At 44.7% G+C, this 25,325-nt stretch overlaps 1 protein-coding gene across 4 annotated transcripts in view; it reads right to left on the reverse strand.

Moving 5' to 3' along the window:
- SOX5 (SRY-box transcription factor 5) overlaps positions 1 to 25,325 on the reverse strand; it is a 269,761-nt gene that overhangs the window by 189,167 nt on the left and 55,269 nt on the right. For 3 of the 4 annotated variants that reach the window (XM_069963898.1, XM_069963910.1, XM_069963904.1), the window contains exons 3-4: positions 18,757 to 18,991; positions 2,997 to 3,207 (exon numbers count right to left, since the gene is read on the reverse strand). In XM_069963898.1, the coding sequence (XP_069819999.1) occupies positions 2,997 to 3,207; positions 18,757 to 18,991 (446 nt within the window). Of the gene's footprint in view, positions 1 to 2,996; positions 3,208 to 18,756; positions 18,992 to 25,325 lie in introns of those variants that run through there. The other variant, XM_069963923.1, reaches the window with a different exon arrangement.

Genomic DNA, 25,325 nt, shown 5'->3' on the forward strand with positions numbered 1-25,325 from the left:
GGGGGGGGATGTAGGACAGATATATACAATCTATTACTCTCTGGTATCAGCCATATCAGGCTGGGGGGGAGGTGACTGTAGGACAGGTATATACAATCTATTACTCTCTGGTATCAGCCATGTCTGGCTGGGGGGGGGGGGGGTGTAGGACAGATATATACAATCTATTACTCTCTGGAATCAGCCATGTCAGGCTGGGGGGGGGGGGAGGTGACTGTAGGACAGTTATATACAATCTATTACCCTCTGGTATCAGCCATGTCAGGCTGGGGGGGGGGGGGGGGGGAGGTGACTGTAGGACAGGTATATACAATCTATTACTCTCTGGTATCAGCCATGTCAGGCTGGGGGGGGGAGGTGACTGTAGGACAGTTATATACAATCTATTACTCTCTGGTATCAGCCATGTCAGGCTGGGGGTGGGGGGAGGTGACTGTAGGACAGGTATATACAATCTATTACTCTCTGGTATCAGCCATGTCAGGCTGGGGGGGGGGGGGGGTGACTGTAGGACAGGTATATACAATCTATTACTCTCTGGTATCAGCCATGTTAGGCTGAGGGGGGGGGGGGGTGACAGTAGGTCAGGTATATACAATCTATTACTCTCTGGTATCAGCCATGTCAGGCTGGGGGGGGGGAGGTAACTGTAGGACAGGTATATACAATCTATTACTCCCTGGTATCAGCCATGTCAGGCTGGGGGGGGGGGGTGTAGGACAGGTATATACAATCTATTACTCTCTGGTATCAGCCATGTCAGGCTGGGGGGAAGTGACTGTAGGACAGATATATACAATCTATTACTCTCTGGTATCAGCCATGTCAGGCTGGGGTGGGCGACTGTAGGACAGGTATATACAATCTATTACTCTCTGGTATCAGCCATGTCAGGCTGGGGGGGGGGGGTGACTGTAGGACAGGTATATACAATCTATTACTCTCTGGTATCAGCCATGTCAGGCTGGGGGGGGGGGGGTGTAGGACAGGTATGTACAATCTATTACTCTCTGGTATCAGCCGCTTCTGTCTTTATCCCTCCTGTCCATAGAACGCTCTGTCTCCAGTGTATTTAGATAGTACAGACGGCACTGATACCACTGCGGAGAGCGTCTGGTCCGCTGCACACCACTACCCCCATCAGCATCCATCTCAGGGGGAGGAACAAGAGAGATGCAACAAGGGGGGGGGGGGGATACAATGTAAATGAAGCTGGGGGTGTTGGAGCAGTGCGGACCCCCATTACTCGCCCTGCCATCCCTTTTGTGGCGCTCCGTCTTTCACATCTCCTCACTTTTAGCGCTGGTTTGCAGGAGGCAAGGGGGGGGGGGGGTGGCATGAATACGACTGCGGCATAATGACCCCACAAAGGCTTAATGAAATTTCCCGCACAACCCGCTGTTCATTTTAATGGCCTTCGGAAGACAATGGAACAATGGTGAGCGGCGAGTAAAGTCTCACATCGGACGCAGGTTTTTTTTTTCGCCTCATTCTTATTTTTCAAAGCTTTGCGGATCTTTTGTTTGTCCATTTTCATAAGCGGAGGAGATAATGCGCCGGCTCCGCATCGGTTTTACTGTTTCCATCTGACCTGCGCTAATGGGGTCTCCGGAATCCATTGCGTCCTGCAATCTCTGCCTTCCCCTCTCGCCTGCCGCTCCTGGTAACCCCGGACGCCGCGACACTCGCTCCATCCTCTTGGTTATCCACAGCTGAGTCACGGCCTGAACTGGCTATGTTACTAAAACTCCCATCATGACCTCATCGGCACTCTGTAACACATGACAAGGCATGATGGGAGTTGTAGGTCCACAATGACTGGGATCAAACCATCAGCCACGGGCTCTCAGGGCACGATGGGAGTTGCAGTTCTGCAAAAGCTGGAGTGCCACAGGTTGCAAAAAGTTATCAGGGAATAGTGGGATTTGCAGTTATGCAACAGCAGAACAGCTACAGGTTAGGGCAAACTCTCATGATGTGAGTGCATGATGGGAGATGTAGTTTTACACAGTTAAAGGGCCACAGGTTGGGGACCATGGGTTAATATTCCCAGCTCGTTTCTCTAGCCCCTCACCCTGGTGAGAGTTGAAGTTTTGCAGTTGGAAGGCCACAGGCTGGGGATCATGGGTTGATATTCCCAGCTCGTTGGTCGAGCCACTTACGCTGATGGGAGTTGTAGTTTTGTAGGGTTATTCTGCTGCACACTGACATTGATGGACAGCATTGGGTGATAACAGTTAGGTGATGACATCACAGCTCTCTCATTATACTGCCATTTTACAGACATTGGCCGCATGTTTCCTGTGCAATCAATAGTTTTTGCTTTGACAGAAGTCAATGAGTTACAGAGAGGGGCCGTGTTCCTGACGTGACTGCGCACATACAGAGGGGTATTGGTACATGTTAGGACAGGGCGATTTGTCGTCCGATGAACCCCCCCTCCTCCACGCAGCAAGTCCTTCCATGCCTGCTTGTTTATACAGAGAGTAAACAGAAATGTAATCCGCTCCGTTCCCTCTTTGTGCCGGAGACAATGCAGCGGCTGTCAACAGCCAGAGCGCCAAAGTATTGCAACAGGGCGCATTGTGTAACGGAGGTGAGGGAGCCGGGCGAGCGCTGTGCCGAGACCTCTGCCATCACAGACAATGCCAGGACCTGGTGGCACAGAACGGCCCCACAAGGGGGATTAAATCCCAGCTATGAGAAGAATGCGTCCGGCTCTGCCCCCGACGTGACTGCGGGGCGCTGCACTGTTTGCTCAAGTTCCTGACAATGGCGGCTCCTGAGTGCCTGCGGCTACACCAGCTGCGACACAATGGAACAGAACGTGCCCTGCACCTTCAAGAATCTCTGTGTCATGACTCATCAACATAGAGAGGACCTCCAGGAAAAGCCCAGAGTGCCTCCAATGTATGACAAGTGTTTTCCCCCAGTCATGTGACCTGTTAGCTCCTCCCACATTGTGTCAAAGGGATCATCCGCCACGTTGGTCTTACCTTCCGGTTCGCTCTTGATCAACTCCTCCATCTTGCGTTGCTTCAGGGTGTCCACCACGTCCGCTAAGCTTCCTTTACGCCTTTCGGGGGTGCCCAACGCTGCATTAGACAAGGATTCGCCACTTTGCCGCCCACCTTCATCTGCTTTCAGGGGTGAGGTAGCTGCGTTTTGAGGGGCAAATGAAGAGACCGCCTTATTGCCGTCTATATCCTGGGACAAAGATGAGAAGAAGAGCAAGATGTCAGGATTTAAAGGGACCGGAATACACTACACAACTCCCTCCCCCAAACATGGCGTCCGGGATGGATAACCCCTACACTAGGAGACGGGGGTCAGGCCAATACTCGCCATTGCCACCTAATATATACGGATCCGATGCCACACAACCGTTATATTGTTACAATTTGTTTCTTTGCTTCATTTTTACAATTTAAAACTTTTTTTTTTATGCAACAATGCAGTTTTGAAAAACTTTCAGCTTTGTTTCTACAGGACAGAGAAGGATCTGGCGCGGCAATATGTAACTATATCCATGTCTTTATGAACAATCATCCATTTAGGTGTCTGTATAGGATGAGGAGGCCGCAGGACGGCGCCCGGATCACCCAGGGTTCAGAGCGGCTCCATCTGGCTGATTTGCTGGGTGTTTCCGTGATGAATAGCGTGGAATGATTCCAGATCTCGGACCCCCCCCCCCCCCCAGCCGTATCTCCACCATTCCGGCAGCTCATCTCCAAAAACTAAATTAAATTAATGATTGCGAACGTGCCAGCTGACAATAGACCATGTGTCCCCCATATCGTCCGTCGCGTAAATGGCAACCCTGTAATTGTGCCACTTAGCCGTATCTAATTAAAAGTGACAGCGAGTGTGCGGGGGAGGGGAGGGCCGGGAGCTGCGATACAGGTGAGATCACCGAGGTGGTGAAGAAGGTTTACACTCCAGGTGAATGCCGCTCATTGGGCGCTAAACCCAACAATACAGCGTAAAAGAGAAGGTGCAAAAAAAATCTAATAATCTAATAATATATGAAACATTAAAATATTACAAATTACTATGAAATTTAAAGAAATACATAAATAAAATATAAAAATGGAAAAATAATCAAACATATACACAAGAAAAAAATAAATAAAAGACAAAAATACATGAAATATAAGGAAAGAAAAATATACTAAATAACAAAAATAAAGCAGATAAGATGGTAAGAAAAATATACTAAATAACAAAAATAAAGCAGATAAGATGGTAAGAAAAATATACTAAATAACAAAAATAAAGCAGATAAGATGGTAAGAAAAATATAATATTTAAAAAAAAAATTAAAAAAAATTATGCAAAACGTTATAAGTTATAATGATGAGAAAAATATTTATGAAAATAAACAGAAAATACATACATTAAAAATGTAAAACAAAAAGAAAACTACACACAATAAAAAAATAAAAATTATCAGGGAAAATATTAAATTAGAAAAAATGAAATAAATTAAATGTATAATAAATATAAAAAATATATAAATATATAAAAAAGAATATAATAAAAAAAATAGAAAAAAAAAAATAAGAAACATAAAAAAAAAATCTAAAAAGAATAAAATGTAAAGGTGATGCATTACAAGCTATGATGTGCAGATTTCCCATGGAGGCGGCTGCTCGGCCAACACTTCTCCATCTAGGGTCTTTCCAGTCGTAAAACCTGCAGGGACAGGAGCGTGTGGACACTCAGGACGTGGAGCTAGGACGCCTTTCATGGGGTCAGGTGTTATTATGTGTCTCAGGAGGAGGATGAAAGCCCTAGATGAGTTATAGCACCAGACCTGGTGCAGGAGACACATTCCTCCCAACTGTGCAGGCGACACAAAGGGGCAAAGTACTGAGCATGGGGGGCAGGGAGGAGAACGCACGGCCTGTCACTACACTACAGAATGGCTGATACCAGGGAGCAATAGCCTGCATTCACCTGCCCAACCAACAACACTGTGACAGGTCTAGCAGAGCAGAGTGCTGTACCCTGCAGAATCATGGTCTGGACTGTAACTGTATATAAATACTGCAATACTGTATATAAATACTGCAATGATGGAAATATTCCTTAGGGTGCGTTCACACCTACAGGATCTGCAGCAGATCTGCAGCAGATTTGATGCTGTGTTCAGTTATTTAAATGAAATCTGCTGCAGAAAATCAGCTGCAGATCCTGTAGGTGTGAACGCACCATTAAAGGGGAACTCCATTTAAATTCAGACAGGAAAAACCACGGGCTTAGATCAGCATAATCAATGCTATCTCCCCCAAATGCAACAGAGGACGCCCTGATAATGCTTCAGCTGCTTTATTATATTGACTTTCAAGGGAGATTGCTGTGAGCATGCTCTGTGATTAGTGCAAAGAGGAAAAGGTGGTGACGTATAGGCTTCTATGACAGCGTAGTCAGCATGCTTTGTGATATGTGCAGAGGACTGTTTGCAACACTTACTGACTTCTATGGGGGAGAGTAGTGAGCATGCTCTGTGACCTGTATGAGTTCATAGTGCAAGAAGGGGGAGAAGGTAAGCAGTCCTATCACCTCTAGGCTTCAATGACAGTGTATTTAGCATGCTCCGTGTTACTAAGCATAGAGGGAGGCTGTTTGCTTCACTTCTATGGGAGAGTGTAGTAAGCATGCTTTGGATTACTATGTAGTAAGGGACTAAGCTGTGATAATCATCCACTGATTTTCATGGGGAGTGTTGTGGTCATGCTATGTTCTGTGCAGGGATGGGAAGGAGGTGAACTGTGACTACTGCCCTAAGAGAAAGTGTAGTGAGCATGCTCTGTGACCTGTAGAATGACCATTGTGCAAGAAAGGGAAGAGGATAATCTGTCCTATGAGCTCCAGGCTTCTATGACAATGTAGTCAGCCTGCTCTGTGTTACCTGCTGAAATCATATTGCATGGAGGGGAGCTGTTTGCTTCAGTTCTATAGGAGAGTGTGGTGTGCATGCTCTGTGACCTGTAAAGATACCTGTAAGCTTTGACCATCATCCACTGATTTTCATGTGGAGTGTTGTGGTCATGCTGTGTCCTGTGCAGATATTGGGTGGAAGTGAGCGGTGACTACTACCTATGGGAGAGTGTAGTGTGCATGCTCTGGGACATGTACAGAGGAGAACATCCCATTAAAAATCATTAAAAGCAGTTTTCACCTGGTGTCGTCATTCATTTCTATGGTGGGCCCCGCTGTGCACGCAGATGGAGGGCCCGTCGCGGGGGGAGCATTGGCGGCTCCATGTAAATCAGGGGGGAATTAGCGAGCAGGTATCATTCAGTCACGCGACACGGAGACGCTTCCACAAAAGTCGCTGGAAATCCATTCATTATATGCAGCGAGATCAAACAGGGAGCTCATAATTAAAAAGCTCCTATTGAGCACTTAGACTCTCGTAACACACAGAGCGAGCGCACAAAGCGAGCGGCCGACGCACAAGAGTCGCTCTCCATCTCTCCTAATTAATTTCATAGATTTCCTGCTCATTCAGCATCGGATTTATATAGGAGCCATAGACGGCGGCGCGCTCGCTCCACAAAGGATCAATGCGAGCGGCATCTCAATTAACACAGCGCAGTTTACTTCCTTTCTATTAACGCATTGTATTTAGCCGATTCTCAAATCAGAAATGAGTCACTGATCAAAACCGGAAGCCTGCCGCGCCGCCCCACGTCCCGGACGCCGAGCCTCTTCTAAGTCACACATGTAAATGGCGTATTCATCTATCGGACTGTAAATCGTTGTACGGATCTGAGATGAGACATACTCTAGTCACAGCCAAAGCTGCAGTCACATGATTACAGACAACGTATGAGCACAGCAGCTCTGGGTGTGACTGGAGCATCCTGTAGCTGAGCAGCCCCATCACCTATTGAGTTCTAGAAGAGAGTGTAGCGAGCATGCTCTAAGACCTGTGCAAGAAGGGTGAGGTGAGCTGTCAGCTTCATTTATGGAAAGTGTAGTGGGCATGCTCTGTGATCTGACAGAAGTATGCTAAAGAGGGAGATGGTGAAATGTCCATCTTCTATAGTAGATGTTACTCTACAGGAAGGAAAAGGGGATGAGGACACTACACAAAGGGGGAGGAAGAGGCAAGCTGTGACCATACAATAAAAACTTCTATGGGACAGGATTGTGAGCATGCTTTGTGATCTTGGCAGAGGTGAGTGCGCAGGAAGGGAGTGAAGCAGAGTTCTGATAATCTCTCATTGATCTCTATGGCAAGGTGCTGTGGACATGCTTAGCCGACTTGTTTTGAATGGGGAAGAGATGATCTGTGCAGAGGTCAGAGGGGGAACATGATCTCTTCCCACCATCCATAAAGTTCTGTAGCAGAGTGTTGTAGGCATGCTCTGTGACTTATTCGCCTTCAGATTTTATATAGAACGGTCACTGTGTTACATGGGACTGCAGGTGCCACCTACTTTGTCTGACATGGGGCTGCAAGTGCCACCTACTTTGTCTGACATGGGACTGCGGGTGCCACCTACTTTGAATTACATGGGACTGCCTATGCCACCTACGGTGTCCTGAGTGGTAGAGGAGTTGCTACATGGGTGGCATCACGTCCAGTCTGTGGGACCCTCGGATGTGGCGGCCACACTTGCCGCCCTGAGCTTCTACATACATATTAATCAGAGGGAAGAGCGGGAAGGAGCGGCAGAGCCTCCTAAATAGCATGTCTGCTTGGGGCTGCGGCTTCTCCAGATGAAGAGGTCAGCCCCGTGTAGTTGTGTGCTGCCGCGTTAATTTAGTATGACAAGATAAAGCCGTAATCTGCGCGGTGCGAGGCCGTAAGCCGCCTTCCACCCGGGGACACGCTCCATCCCCGCTCTATATCACTTTATACAATTGCCGTGACAAAGCCCCTGAGTTCTCTTATGTAAATCTCCCTCTTGCTCTGCCAGTCAGGCAGGAGGCAGCGCGCTCCGCGGAGCCCGCAGGAATATGAGCGCCGCGTTACCCGCCGGGGCCGACCGCCCTCCCTGCCACAAGATGTTTAGTATTCGGATAATCCATTGATCTCTTGCTTCCATATCGGCTTGGAGTTCTCAATCTGCCGTGTTGACTTGACAGTGCGGCACATAAAGCCCCGCGCGTTTCATGTTTCCTGAGATTTGGAGACTTCTGGGTCTGATCGTTTTCAAAGGCTTTATGGTCTCTGCGCCAAGATTATCCATAACCCCTTCACTGCCGAGACACGCCGAGCCGGGAGGAGATGTCACCGCCAACGGATGTCTACCAAGAGGAGCCAATAGTCGGCATCATCATGAATTATAACTACTCGTACATAACTACCACCACCATCATGAATTATAACTACTACTATATAAATACTACCACAATCATCATCATCAATTATAACTACTAGTATATAACTACTACATCCACCATCATCATCAATTATAACTACTAGTATATAACTACTACCTCCACTACCACCATCATCAATTATAACTACTAGTATATAACTACTACATCCACCACCATCATCAATTATAACTACTAGTATATAACTACTACCTTCACTATCATCATAATCAATTATAACTACTAGTATATAACTACTACATCCACCATCATCATCAATTATAACTACTAGTATATAACTACTACCTCCACTACCACCATCATCAATTATAACTACTAGTATATAACTACTACCTCCACTATCATCATAATCAATTATAACTACTAGTATATAACTACTACATCCACCATCATCAATTATAACTACTAGTATATAACTACTACCTTCACCATCATCATCAATTATAACTACTAGTATATAACTACCACCACCATCATCAATTATAACTACTAGTATATAACTACCACCACCATCATCAATTATAACTACTAGTATATAACTATTACCACCACTACCATCATCATCAATTATAACTACTAGTATATAACTACTACATCCACCATCATCAATTATAACTACTAGTATATAACTACCACCATCATCATCATCATCATCAATTATAACTACTAGTATATAACTACTACCACAATCATCATCATCAATTATAACTACTAGTATATAACTACTACCACCATCATCATCAATTATAACTACTAGTATATAACTACTACATCCACCATCATCATCAATTATAACTACTAGTATATAACTACCACCATCATCATCATCAATTATAACTACTAGTATATAACTACCACCATCATCATCATCATCAATTATAACTACTAGTATATAACTACAACATCCACCATCATCAATTATAACTACTAGTATATAACTACCACCATCATCATCATCAATTATAACTACTAGTATATAACTACTACATCCACCATCATCAATTATAACTACTAGTATATAACTACCACCATCATCATCATCATCAATTATAACTACTAGTATATAACTACCACCATCATCATCATCATCAATTATAACTACTAGTATATAACTACCACCATCATCATCATCATCATCATCATCAATTATAACTACTAGTATATAACTACTACCACCATCATCATCATCAATTATAACTACTAGTATATAACTACTACCACCAGCATCATCAATTATAACTACTAGTATATAACTACTACCTCCACTATCATCATAATCAATTATAACTACTAGTATATAACTACTACCACCATCATCATCAATTATAACTACTAGTATATAAGTACTACCACAATCATCATCATCAATTATAACTACTAGTATATAACTACTACCTCCACTATCATCATAATCAATTATAACTACTAGTATATAACTACTACATCCACCATCATCATCAATTATAACTACTCGTAAATAACTGCTACCTCCACCAGCATCATCAATTATAACTACTCGTATATAACTACTACCACCATCATCATCAATTATAACTACTAGTATATAACTACTACCACCATCATCATCAATTATAACTACTAGTATATAACTACTACCACCATCATCATCAATTATAACTACTAGTATATAACTACTACCACCATCATCATCAATTATAACTACTAATATATAACTACTACCATCATCAATTATAACTACTAATATATAACTACTACCACCATCATCAATTATAACTACTAGTATATAACTACTACCACCATCATCAATTATAACTACTAGTATATAACTACTACCACAATCATCATCATCAATTATAACTACTAGTATATAACTACCACCACCATCATCAATTATAACTACTAGTATATAACTACTACCTCCACCATCATGATCAATTATAACTACTAGTATATAACTACTAGTATATAATTACTACCACAATCATCATCATCAATTATAACTACTAGTATATAACTATTACCACCATCATCATCAATTATAACTACTAGTATATAACTATTACCACCATCATCATCAATTATAACTACTAGTATATAACTATTACCACCATCATCATCAATTATAACTACTAGTATATAACTACTACCTCCACTACCATCATCATCAATTATAACTACTAGTATATAACTATTACCACCAGCATCATCAATTATAACTACTCGTATATAACTACTACCACCATCATCATCATCGTTTATAACTACTATTATATAACTACTACCACCATCATCAATTATAACTACTAGTATATAACTATTACTACCATCATCATCATCAATTATAACTACTAGTATATAACTATTACCACCATCATCATCAATTATAACTACTAGTATATAACTACTACCACCCTCATCAATTATAACTACTAGTATATAACTACTACCTCCACCATCATCATCAATTATAACTACTAGTATATAACTACTACCACCACCATCAATTATAACTACTAGTATATAACTACTACCACCACCATCAATTATACCTACTAGTATATAACTATTACCACCATCATCAATTATAACTACTAGTATATAACTACTACCACCACCATCATCAATTATACCTACTAGTATATAACTATTACCACCATCATCATCAATTATAACTACTAGTATATAATTACTACCACAATCATCATCATCAATTATAACTACTAGTATATAACTACTACCACCATCATCAATTATAACTACTAGTATATAACTATTATCACCATCATCATCAATTATAACTACTAGTATATAACTACCACCATCATCATCATCATCAATTATAACTACTAGTATATAATTACTACCACAATCATCATCATCATTTATAACTACTAGTATATAACTATTATCACCATCATCATCAATTATAACTACTAGTATATAACTACTACCACCACCATCATCATCAATTATAACTACTAGTATATAATTACTACCACAATCATCATCATCATTTATAACTACTAGTATATAATTACTACCACCACCATCATCAATTATAACTACTAGTATATAACTACTACCTCCACCAGCATCATCAATTATAACTACTAGTATATAACTACTACCACCATCATCATCAATTATAACTACTAGTATATAACTACTACCACCAACAACAATTATAACTACTAGTATATAACTACTACCACCACCATCATCAATTATAACTACTAGTATATAAGTACTACTACTACTACCACCACCATCATCATCAATTATAACTACTAGTATATAACTACTACTACTACTACCACCACCAGCATCATCAATTATAACTACTAGTATATAACTACTACTACTACCACCATCATCAATTATAACTACTAGTATATAACTACTACCACCATCATCATCAATAACTACTAGTATATAACTACTACCTCCACCAGCATCATCAATAACTACTAGTATATAACTACTACCACCATCATCATCAATAACTACTAGTATATAACTATTACTACACCCATCATCATCATTGTCAATAATAACTGCTAGTATATAACTACTACAACCACCACCATCATCATCAATAATAACTACTAGTATATACTACTACCACCACCATCAATAACTACTAGTATATAACTACTACTACCACCATCAATAACTACTAGTATGTAACTACCACCTCTATCATTATCAATAATAACTACTAGTATATAACTAACTCCACCATCATCATAATCAATTATAGCTACTAGTATATAACTACTACCACCATCATCATCACCAATTATAGCTACTGGTATATAACTACTACCAAAATCACCAATTATAGCTACTATTATATAACTACTACCATCATCATCACCAATTATAGCTACTGGTATATAGCTACTACTACCACCACCATCATCAATTATAGCTATTATATAACTACTACCTCCATCAACATAATCAATTATAGCTACTACTGTATAACTAATACTACCACCATCACCACCACCACCTCCTCTACATCAGCGTGACCACAACCCTCATCATTACCCGCATCTTCCCTATTAATAACTATGAGCCCAGCCATCATCTTCACAACAATCAGCAGCCTGACAATAACCCTCATCATCTCCATCAGCATAATATTATACACTTTATTATCGCCACCACATGGTGCTGTAAGGGAGGGTGACAACCGCTCTGTGGGAGCGGCCGCGGCCGTCCTGTGGGTTGTCACCAGTTTAGTCGCCTTCAGGAGACACATCTCTAGCGCAGGAATCGGTGAATCTTCCTCCAAACTTTTCTCCAACTTCTCAGAGTGCTATGGAGAGAAGTCATGCATCCGTCCTCTCCGCTGCTGTGCCGGTCACCCCCGCTCCCCGGAACACGCGCTCATTTGCTCTTCCAAATTAAAAGAGCGCTGGAGGCGAGCGGCGTAATAGCTCAGCCGGGCAAGTAATGGAAGCGAAGGACGCGGTGATCACCAATGACCCGCGGCGGAATCATCAAGATCCTCCAAAGAGAAGAGAAGAAACTTCCCGCTGCGGATTCCTGACTACACATGAAAGAGCGGGTGACACAGCGGCTGCTTCATGTCTGAACGCCGCAGCGCCCCCACCACGAATCCTTCACTTGTCCTCTCCTGTCAGCAGCCGAAAACTCACCGTAAACCCAACTCCTTCAGAGCCGGCTACAGCCGGGTGGTCAGGGGTACGGGAGAGCTGGATGACACACACTTCTCTACTGCATCCATGACCGACACACACACAGCTCTACTACATCCATGACGGACACACACAGCTCTACTACATCCATGACTGACAAACAGCTCTGCTACATCCATGACTGACACACACAGCTCTGCTACATCCATGACTGACACACACAGCTCTGCTACATCCATGACTGACACACACAGCTCTGCTACATCCATGACTGACACACACAGCTCTACTACATCCATGACTGACACACACAGCTCTACTACATCCATGACTGACAAACAGCTCTGCTACATCCATGACTGACACACACAGCTCTGCTACATCCATGACTGACACACACAGCTCTGCTACATCCATGACTGACACACACAGCTCTGCTACATCCATGACTGACACACACAGCTCTACTACATCCATGACTGACAAACAGCTCTGCTACATCCATGACTGACACACACAGCTCTACTACATCCATGACTGACAAACAGCTCTGCTACATCCATGACTGACACACACAGCTCTGCTACATCCATGACTGACACACACAGCTCTACTACATCCATGACTGACAAACAGCTCTGCTACATTCATGACTGACAAACAGCTCTGCTACATCCATGACTGACAAACAGCTCTGCTACATCCATGACTGACACACACAGCTCTGCTACATCCATGACTGACACACACAGCTCTGCTACATCCATGACTGACACACACAGCTCTACTACTTCCATGACTGACAAACAGCTCTGCTACATCCATGACTGACACACACCTGCTGACACACTCCTCCATATAACCAGTGTGTATGCAACTCCCCTGCAGACCAGCCTCCTCTCACGGTTACGAGTGACTGCAGTCGGTTGTATCATCGGCCTCGGCTGTGCGGTAAGAGGCGGCAACTGAGATTTGGAACACTAAGCGTGCGGAAATAAGAGGCCACAACACTAATCAGCTCCTGAGATGGGGCCCCAGGGGCTCTTATCCCTGACAGCACCGTACACCGAGGGGGAGGAGGGAGATGGAGGTGTCCTCATTTATACCAATCACTACCTCACACTATACTTACTTCTACTGATACTACTTCAACTTCATCTCTAATATCATTCAGAGCTGCACTCACTATTCTGCTGTTACATCAGGTCTCATCCTCCAGAGCTGCACTCACTATTGTGCTGTTACATCAGGTCTCATCCTCCAGAGCTGCACTCACTATTCTGCTGTTACATCATGTCACATCCTCCAGAGCTGCACTCACTATTCTGCTGTTACATCATTTGTCTCATCCTCCAGAGCTGCACTCACTATTCAGCTGTTACATTGTGTCTCATCCTCCAGAGCTGCACTTACTATTCTGCTGTTACATCATGTCTCATCCTCCAGAGCTGCACTCACAGGGGGCAGTATTATAGTAGTTATATTCCTGTATATAGGAGCAGTATTATAGTAGTTATATTCCTGTATATAGGAGCAGTATTATAGTACTTATATTCCTATATATAGGAGCAGTATTATAGTAGTTATATCCCTGTATATAGGAGCAGTATTATAGTAGTATATTCCTGTATATAGGAGCAGTATTATAGTAGTTATATTCCTGTATATAGGAGCAGTAGTATAGTAGTTATATTCCTGTATATAGGAGCAGTATTATAGTAGTATATTCCTGTATATAGGAGCAGTATTATAGTAGTTATATTCCTGTATATAGGAGCAGTATTATAGTAGTTATATCCCTGTATATAGGAGCAGTATTATAGTAGTTATATCCCTGTATATAGGGGCAGTATTATAGTAGTTATATCCCTGTATATAGGAGCAGTATTATAGTAGTTATATCCCTGTATATAGGGGCAGTATTATAGTAGTTATATTCCTGTATATAGGAGCAGTATTATAGTAGTTATATCCCTGTATATAGGGAGCAGTATTAAAGTAGTATATTCCTGTATATAGGAGCAGTATTATAGTAGTTATATCCCTGTATATAGGAGTAGTATTATAGTAGTTATATCCCTGTATATAGGAGGCAGTATTATAGTAATTATATCCCTGTATATAGGGGCAGTATTATAGTAGTTATATTCAGGTATATAGGGGCAGTATTATAGTAGTTATATTCCTGTATATAGGGGGCAGTATTATAGTAGTTATATTCCTGTATATAGGAGCAGTATTATAGTAGTTATATTCAGGTATATAGGGGCAGTATTATAGTAGTTATATTCCGGTATATAGGGGCAGTATTATAGTAGTTATATTCCGGTATATAGGGGCAGTATTATAGTAGTTATATTCCTGTATATAGGGGGCAGTATTATAGTAGTTATATTCCTGTATATAGGAGCAGTATTATAGTAGTTATATTCCTGTATAATAGGAGCAGTATTATAGTACTTATTTTCCTGTATATAGGAGCAGTATTATAGTAGTATATTCCTGTATATAGGAGCAGTATTATAGTAGTTATATTCCTGTATATAGGAGCAGTATTATAGTAGTTATATCCCTGTATATAGGAGCAGTATTATAGTAGTTATTTTCCTGTATACAGGGGGCAGTATTATAGTAGTTATATTCCTGTATATAGGAGCAGTATTATAGTAGTTATTTTCCTGTATACAGGGGGCAGTATTATAGTAGTTATAGGCACAAGCAAATAGATGTGTTGGCACTATCAGTAACCCGTAATTAGTATGGAGCTGTTTGTGTATTCAGGTTAAGTGACTTTGTGAGATGAGGAGCGTTGTAGTCTTTGTTGACTGAGTAATCTCAGTGACATTCATGCATCACAGTGGTGCTCAGCGTAAATGAGAAAGCAATTCATTTAATCAGCACAAGCCATTGAGGAAGTAAAGACCAGCGGCACTCACCGGGTTGATGCAGTGATGATGATTTATTGGTAAGATGTCATCTTGCAGATAAGCTCAGGGCAGGGGGAGACAGGTCCAGAGGTGCACAGCACCTCTGGACCTGTCTCCCCCTGCCCTGAGCTTATCTGCAAGATGACATCTTACCAATAAATCATCATCACTGCATCAACCCGGTGAGTGCCGCTGGTCTTTACTTCCTCAATGGCTTGTGCTGATTATAGTAGTTATAGTCTTGTATATAGAAACAGTACTACAATAGTTATATAGGGCATTATCGTATAATTTAAACTGCACATAGCGGGAGAAGTTAATAGCTGTTATAAGCGGTGTTATCCCGTAACCTTGACACGATGGTATGATTTTTGCGCTGTGTTAATCGCTCTGACACTTAAAGTACAAGCATCTTGACGCAGATCACAGCTGACAGGCTAATATCTGAGCAGTTGGTTTCTGATCGCCCTGTATCGGATCAGCTGAAATCCTGGGATTATATTGCGGCTTTTATGTGGCATTGTGCTGGCAGAGTATGATATGACGCCCTGACACAGTGTAACAGGCTAAGGAAGTTAAAGCTGTGCTGTGGCGAGTCCTCATCGTCGGCGGTGGTCGGTAAACTAGCGTGCCTATCTGTCTCAGAAACATGAGTTTGAAGATAAAATGTGTGAAATCCCATGTAGGGACTTAGGCGGCACACTGCACATATGGTGTGTAAGCCCGCATTAACACAATCCCTGCAAATCTATTTGCCACGCTGGAGAACGGAGAACGCCGCTCCGACAAGTAATCACACAAGGCCGCTGCCTTAACCCCACAACAATGGCTTCTTTCGCTGGTGGCCGCAGCTTTCATCTCAATTAACAAGCGTTTCCGCGGTGCTGAATTACGGTAATAGCACCGATCACTGATTGATACGGCGGCAATGGTGAGGACGGCAGGAAATCCTCAGAGACACTGTCACGAAACCTCGCTCTGAAGTCACGTGTCTGTGCAAAAGTTACACTATACCAGGTGACACCAAAGGTCTCAGCTCTAGATCACGTCAGCGCTCTCTCAGTGGTCTGTCCATTCCTACTTAAAAGGGCGGAGTCCTGTTTACATAATACAAAGTTCTGTCAAAGTAAAGTAAAGCTGCAATACTGGTTACAGTGTATCAGTGTGCCCCCCTAATACCTATCACACAGCACAGGACTGGTTACAGTGTATCAGTGCGCCCCCCTTATAGCTATCACACAGCTGCAGGACTGGTTACAGTGTATCAGTGCCCCCCTTATACCTATCTCACAGCACAGGACTGGTTACAGTGTATCAGTGTGCCCCCCTAATACCTATCTCACAGCTGCAGGACTGGTTACAGTGTATCAGTGCCCCCCTTATACCTATCACACAGCTGCAGGACTGGTTACAGTGTATCAGTGTGCCCCCCTAATACCTATCACACAGCTGCAGGACTGGTTACAGTGTATCAGTGCCCCCCTTATACCTATCACACAGCTGCAGGACTGGTTACAGTGTATCAGTGTGCCCCCCTAAAACCTATCACACAGCTGCAGGACTGGTTACAGTGTATCAGTGTGCCTCCCTAATACCTATCACACAGCTGCAGGACTGGTTACAGTGTATCAGTGTGCCCCCCTAATACCTATCTCACAGCACAGGACTGGTTACAGTGTATCAGTGTGCCCCCCTAATACCTATCACACAGCTGCAGGACTGGTTACAGTGTATCAGTGTGCCCCCCTAATACCTATCACACAGCTGCAGGACTGGTTACAGTGTATCAGTGTGCCCCCCTAATACCTATCACACAGCTGCAGGACTGGTTACAGTGTATCAGTGTGCCCCCCTAATACCTATCACACAGCTGCAGGACTGGTTACAGTGTATCAGTGTGCCCCCCTAATACCTATCACACAGCTGCAGGACTGGTTACAGTGTATCAGTGTGCCCCCCTAATACCTATCACACAGCTGCAGGACTGGTTACAGTGTATCAGTGTGCCCCCCCCTAATACCTATCACACAGCACAGGACTGGTTACAGTGTATCAGTGTGCCCCCCTAATACCTATCACACAGCTGCAGGACTGGTTACAGTGTATCAGTGTGCCCCCCTAATACCTATCACACAGCTGCAGGACTGGTTACAGTGTATCAGTGTGCCTCCCTAATACCTATCACACAGCTGCAGGACTGGTTACAGTGTATCAGTGTGCCCCCCTAATACCTATCACACAGCTGCAGGACTGGTTACAGTGTATCAGTGTGCCCCCCTAATACCTATCACACAGCTGCAGGACTGGTTACAGTGTATCAGTGTGCCCCCCTAATACCTATAACACAGCACAGGACTGGTTACAGTGTATCAGTGTGCCCCCCTAATACCTATCACACAGCTGCAGGACTGGTTACAGTGTATCAGTGTGCCCCCCTAATACCTATCACACAGCTGCAGGACTGGTTACAGTGTATCAGTGTGCCTCCCTAATACCTAACACATTTTCTGCACTGAGACAGTGTAACAAAACCCTCATCTTCGTAAGTACAAGATTAACAAGTATGACTCTCCCTGGTCCGATTTACTGACACCAAGCAGAGATCTTACAGCGGGAGGGGAATGGCACCACAACATATATTGGAAAGTTGCAGAACTTTTCAATGCGGACGCTTTATTAATAAGGGACAACTCCTGACTGTTTTTTTCTTGACGATAACAACTTGTTGGCCCTCGGGGGCGGGGTTTCTTGGCAGAGCTCCTCCCACATCTAGCATGCACACGTCTAGAATCCTGAGGCTTGCGGCTGGAGGCGCCACCTACCATTGAGTTGTGTTGGTACGTGGGACTCCGGTGGTCGCCGCAGGCGTCTTGCGTCAGCAGGGAAACCGCCTGAAACTCCTCGGACGGAGACTTAGTGGGGAAAGTGGCGTGCAGGGGAAGGTGAAAGGCTGCGAGGCCTCCGCTCTCGTCGTCTTCCATTTTCTGCCGGCTCGTCACCATGGCTACCTCTCCATCTGCTTCCCCATACGGAGAGGCTGGTCGCTTGGAAGACATCCTGGAAGGAACAAAAGAGGAGAAAATAATGAATCCTCCACATAAATCCTTAATGCCGTCATTGTGTTGTTAGGGTCCATTGTAACAGAAATGGCTTTTTGTGCTTAAAGCGAGCAGGAATCCGTCCAAATACCACTGCAAAGCGAACGCGGCGAGGAACAATGACCAGGCAGGTAGCGACAGAACACGGCTTGTTTGTTAGGAGAATAATCAACTAATAGCGCATTCTTCTTGGCTCCTGAAATGAGAAATTTCACCTATAAAACATTATCCACTGGAGGCCGCCCCCGGGGAGGAAGCGCCATTCACGTACAATGCTGCCGCCGCCACCGCCGAATCTGGGTTAGCCAAATGCCGGGACGCGGAAAAGAGTGTGTGGGGGGGGGGGGGGGGGGGGGGAAATCACAAACCTTGATCTGGAAAATTTAATTTTCTAAGTAGATAAAATCTGCAGAAGAATAATTGTCTGGGGTTCTATAGAGAGCGGGACGGCGTGCGGGCGGAGACCATGCCGGTCACTTCACAATCACCAGGATTAAGCACGGGGAACAGTTTTTACCGCAAAATGAAAAGTTCTGCAACTTTTAAGAAACTTTTTTTGCTGCAATTCTTCCCAGTTTCCTGGGACTCCGCTTGTATCAGTGAATAGAAACACTGGTCATCCTGACGCTACAACACATCCTGTCCACTGCTCACAGCTGATGGTTTGTTACAATGTATCAGTGCAGAGAATCCGCTATGAACTAAACACTGCAGATCCTCCCAGTAATCCAGAACTTCTACTTGCACTGATACATTGTAACAAACCATCCAGGGCTGCAAATTCTCATCATTCTTATGGTACTTTTACACGGGACGATTGATCGTTCGTTTTTGCACGATAACGGTCAAATTCGAACGATAATCGTACGTGTAAACGCAGCGAACGATCAAACGACGAGCAAAAAATCGTTCATTTTGATCTTTCAACATGTTCACAAATCATCGTAGATCGTTCGCAAAAAATTCGCAGATTGTTCAGTGTAAACATTCTTTCAACGATTTCCCCTATGTGTGAGATAGGCTTAAACGATCGCAAAACGATCGCATAGCGAATTTTCCGTACGATGTATCGTTCAGTCTAAACGCTGATCGTTAGAAAAAAAACATCGTTCATTCAATATCGTTAATCGTGCGATTGGGCGAATTATCACACCCTGTAAAAGTACCATTAGTCTCTGCTTGCTGTCAATAAACAGAAACTTTAAGATCATACCAAGACAACCGTGCACAGACCTCACAGCCAGACAACCGTGCACAGACCTCTCAGCCAGACAACCGTGCACAGACCTCACAGCCAGACAACCGTGCACAGACCTCACAGCCAGACAACCGTGCACAGACCTCTCAGCCAGACAACCGTGCACAGACCTCTCAGCCAGACAACCGTGTACAGACCTCACGGCTCAGAGCTAATAATAGAATAATAGACAACAATTAAGGTGCGCTCTATGGATACAAAGTATCAGAAATAGTATCAATATTTATAATCCAGCAACTGCACAACTGTACAGGTATCTACATATATATTGACACAGCAGAGTTGACTATGTTCTATGTAACACACAGTGATATGTCTCAGAGTACAGATAATGTAGTAGTCACCTGCAGTCCTATGTAACACCACAAATAACACAGTGATATCTCTGAGTACAGATAATGTAGTAGTCACCTGCAGTCCTATGTAACAGCACTGATAACACAGTGATATCTCTGAGTACAGATAATGTAGTAGTCACCTGCAGTCCTATGTAACAGCACAGATAACACAGTGATATTTCTGAGTACAGATAATGTAGTAGTCACCTGCAGTCCTATGTAACAGCACAGATAACACAGTGATATCTCTGAGTACAGATAATGTAGTAGTCACCTGCAGTCCTATGTAACAGCACAGATAACACAGTGATATCTCTGAGTACAGATAATGTAGTAGTCACGAGCAGTCCTATGTAACAGCACAGATAACACAGTGATATCTCTGAGTACAGATAATGTAGTAGTCACATGCAGTCCTATGTAACAGCACAGATAACACAGTGATATCTCTGAGTACAGATAATGTAGTAATCACCTGCAGTCCTATGTAACACCACAGATAACAGTGATATCTGAGTACAGATAATGTAATAGTCACCTGCAGTCCTATGTAACAGCACAGATAACACAGTGATATCTCTGAGTACAGATAATGTAGTAGATGTCACCTGCAGTCCTATGTAACAGCACAGATAACACAGTGATATCTCTGAGTACAGATAATGTAGTAGTCACCTGCAGTCCTATGTAACAGCACAGATAACACAGTGATATCTCTCTGAGTTCAGATAATGTAGTAGATGTCACCTGCAGTCCTATGTAACACAATAACAACTCTGGTGGGAGTCCCCTGCAGTCCTATGTAACAGGCACTGGCAGTAAGAGGATTAGCAGCCGGCGTCCACACCTGGTAATGTGATAACCGTGTCCCCGGATCAGTGATCGCGCTTTGCTTGGATTAGGGAGTCACTAGGATGCAGCAGACGACCTCCCAGGACACAAATGGTTAATGAGACCCTTCACCCACTAGTCATGTGACTCCTGGACTTGTAGTCCCCCTGCACATGGCTGCACATACTAGGATTCTTACAGGTGATAATATATTGCGCCCCTCTGTTACAATGTGTCAGGGGTCTGGCCCCCTGCAGCAGCATTTGCTGCCCCCCTGTAGACTGGGGAATGTGTCAGGAGGGTGAGAGGAGCCACAGCCTGGTGTCCCTGCCCAAGGTGCGATTCCCACCGCTGCTGAGTAAACCTGAGGAGGCGGCATCTGTGAGAGTGTCAGCTCCCAGGACAAAAGCTGGAACCAGCCGCTACCACTCATCACCCTCCCCCTCCCGGAAACATTTATCACTAACACCCTGTGGAACTACAAGTCCCAGACACCAGGCCCCCATCACCACTACTACAGTGTGACCCTCCCCCGGACTATATCTTACCACTGTCCGTGTCAGTCCTCACTGTACTCCTGGTGTTCTATCCATCAACCAGGAAGCTCAGGATGAACAGTTCTTTAGTTTCCTATAAAGCGGGGGATTGTGGGAGAATACAGAGATGTGGCATCTGGGGGGCTTTAGGCTGGGGTCCAGAAGCAATGTGGGGAGGTGTGGAGGAGGAGGGAGGATGCAGCTGCCTGGCCGATCTAAGGAATCTCAGGTATGTCAGCAGCGTCTTAGGATCCAGTGACTGACAGAAGCCCCTCCAGGGGACCCCCTCCCCTCGGTAACAAGGCCTCCGCCACTACACTGTAACAGAGCCTCAGCTGTGAGCACAAGCCCTCCGCCACTACACTGTAACAAAGCCTCAGCTGTGAGCACAAGCCCTCCGCCACTACACTGTAACAGAGCCTCAGCTGTGAGCACAAGCATTCCGCCTTTACACTGTAACAAAGCCTCAGCTGTGAGCACAAGGCCTCCGCCACTACACTGTAACAGAGCCTCAGCTGTGAGGACAAGCCCTTTGCCACTACACTGTAACAGAGCCTCAGCTGTGAGCACAAGCCCTCCGCCACTACACTGTAACAAAGCCTCAGCTGTGAGCACAAGCCCTCCGCCACTACACTGTAACAGAGCCTCAGCTGTGAGCACAAGCATTCTGCCTTTACACTGTAACAAAGCCTCAGCTGTGAGCACAAGCCCTCCGCCACTACACTGTAACAGAGCCTCAGCTGTGAGCACCAGCCCTCCGCCACTACACTGTAACAGAGCCTCAGCTGTGAGCACAAGCCCTCCGCCACTACACTGTAACAGAGCCTCAGCTGTGAGCACCAGCCCTCCGCCACTACACTGTAACAGAGCCTCAGCTGTGAGCACAAGCCCTCCGCCACTACACTGTAACAGAGCCTCAGCTGTGAGCACAAGCCCTCCGCCACTACACTGTAACAAAGCCTCAGCTGTGAGCACAAGCCCTCCGCCACTACACTGTAACAGAGCCTCAGCTGTGAGCACAAGCCCTCCGCCACTACACTGTAACAGAGCCTCAGCTGTGAGCACAAGGCCTCCGCCACTACACTGTAACAGAGCCTCAGCTGTGAGCACAAGCCCTCCGCCACTACACTGTAACAGAGCCTCAGCTGTGAGCACAAGCCCTCCGCCACTACACTGTAACAAAGCCTCAGCTGTGAGCACAAGCCCTCCGCCACTACACTGTAACAGAGCCTCAGCTGTGAGCACAAGCCCTCCGCCACTACACTGTAACAGAGCCTCAGCTGTGAGCACAAGCATTCCGCCTTTACACTGTAACAAAGCCTCAGCTGTGAGCACAAGCCCTCCGCCACTACACTGTAACAGAGCCTCAGCTGTGAGCACAAGGCCTCCGCCACTACACTGTAACAGAGCCTCAGCTGTGAGCACAAGCATTCCGCCTTTACACTGTAACAAAGCCTCAGCTGTGAGCACAAGCCCTCCGCCACTACACTGTAACAGAGCCTCAGCTGTGAGCACAAGGCCTCCGCCACTACACTGTAACAAAGCCTCAGCTGTGAGCACAAGCCCTCCGCCACTACACTGTAACAAAGCCTCAGCTGTGAGCACAAGGCCTCCGCCACTACACTGTAACAAAGCCTCAGCTGTGAGCACAAGCCCTCCGCCACTACACTGTAACAGAGCCTCAGCTGTGAGCACAAGCATTCCGCCTTTACACTGTAACAAAGCCTCAGCTGTGAGCACAAGGCCTCCGCCACTACACTGTAACAAAGCCTCAGCTGTGAGCACAAGCCCTCCGCCACTACACTGTAACAAAGCCTCAGCTGTGAGCACAAGGCCTCCGCCACTACACTGTAACAAAGCCTCAGCTGTGAGCACAAGCCCTCCGCCACTACACTGTAACAGAGCCTCAGCTGTGAGCACAAGCCCTCCGCCACTACACTGTAACAGAGCCTCAGCTGTGAGCACAAGCCCTCCGCCACTACACTGTAACAAAGCCTCAGCTGTGAGCACAAGCCCTCCGCCACTACACTGTAACAAAGCCTCAGCTGTGAGCACAAGCCCTCCGCCACTACACTGTAACAGAGCCTCAGCTGTGAGCACAAGCATTCCGCCTTTACACTGTAACAAAGCCTCAGCTGTGAGCACAAGCCCTCCGCCACTACACTGTAACAGAGCCTCAGCTGTGAGCACAAGCATTCCGCCACTACACTGTAACAAAGCCTCAGCTGTGAGCACAAGGCCTCCGCCACTACACTGTAACAAAGCCTCAGCTGTGAGCACAAGCATTTCGCCGTTACACTGTAACAGAGCCTCAGCTGTGAGCAGCATCAGGGTTGGGATGGGATTTGGCTCCTGTGTGTTGACAATGAGGATGAGGAGTAACCTGCTGCCTCTTAGGGCCCATTTACACAGAAGGATTATCTGACAGATTATCTGCCAAAGATTTGAAGCCAAAGCCAGGAATGGATTTGAAAAGAGGAGGAATCTCAGGCTTTCCTTTATGATATGGTCCCTGTTTATAGTCTGTTTCTGGTTTTGGCTTCAAATCTTTGGCAGATAATCTGTCAGATAATCTTTCTGTGTAAATGGACCCTTAGGCTGGGTTCACACTGCATTTTTGCAATCCGTTTTTTGCAAAAATGCATTTGTGTGCATCTGTTTTGATCCGTTTTTCCATTGACTTCCATTTTTTTTGGACGGACACAAAAACGTAGCTGACACTACTTTTGTGTCCATTAAAAAATAACGATCCGTTTTTTTTACAACGGAAGTCAATGGAAAAACGGATCAAAATGGATGCATACAAATGCGCTACAGGAGCGGCTCATACACACCTTATTACTTTACAGTCATTCTACTGTACCCCCAAGTGTCACCATCCTGTACCCCCAAGTGTCACCACCCTGTACCCCAAGTGTCATCACCCTGTACCCCAAGTTTCACCACCCTGTACCCCAAATGTCACTAATCTGTACCCCCAAGTGTCATCACCCTGTACCCCAAGTTTCACCACCCTGTACCCCAAGTGTCACCAGCTGCATGTGGATGGATACCCGGCCTTGGTTTTTCCCTTGTCATTACATTGACTTATAGGGCCATATTGGTGGTTTCCCTACAGGAGCCGCCCCTCGGCTTGGTCCTTCCCGGAGGGATATCTGGCTAGTCCTGGGTTTCGAGACTCTTCAGTGAGGCTCCATGTACTGTTCTTTTGCATATTCATGTTTCCCAGGGGGCAATGCACCTAGGATGTCACTGCATTGAGCGCTTTAACAGGCAGCTGGCAGTGTTATTGTTTAGCTGGTCTCCCTGAGATCATTGACCTGTTTCTCT

This window comes from Dendropsophus ebraccatus, chromosome 1 (genome assembly GCF_027789765.1).
Source record: "Dendropsophus ebraccatus isolate aDenEbr1 chromosome 1, aDenEbr1.pat, whole genome shotgun sequence".
Lineage (NCBI taxonomy): Eukaryota > Metazoa > Chordata > Amphibia > Anura > Hylidae > Dendropsophus > Dendropsophus ebraccatus.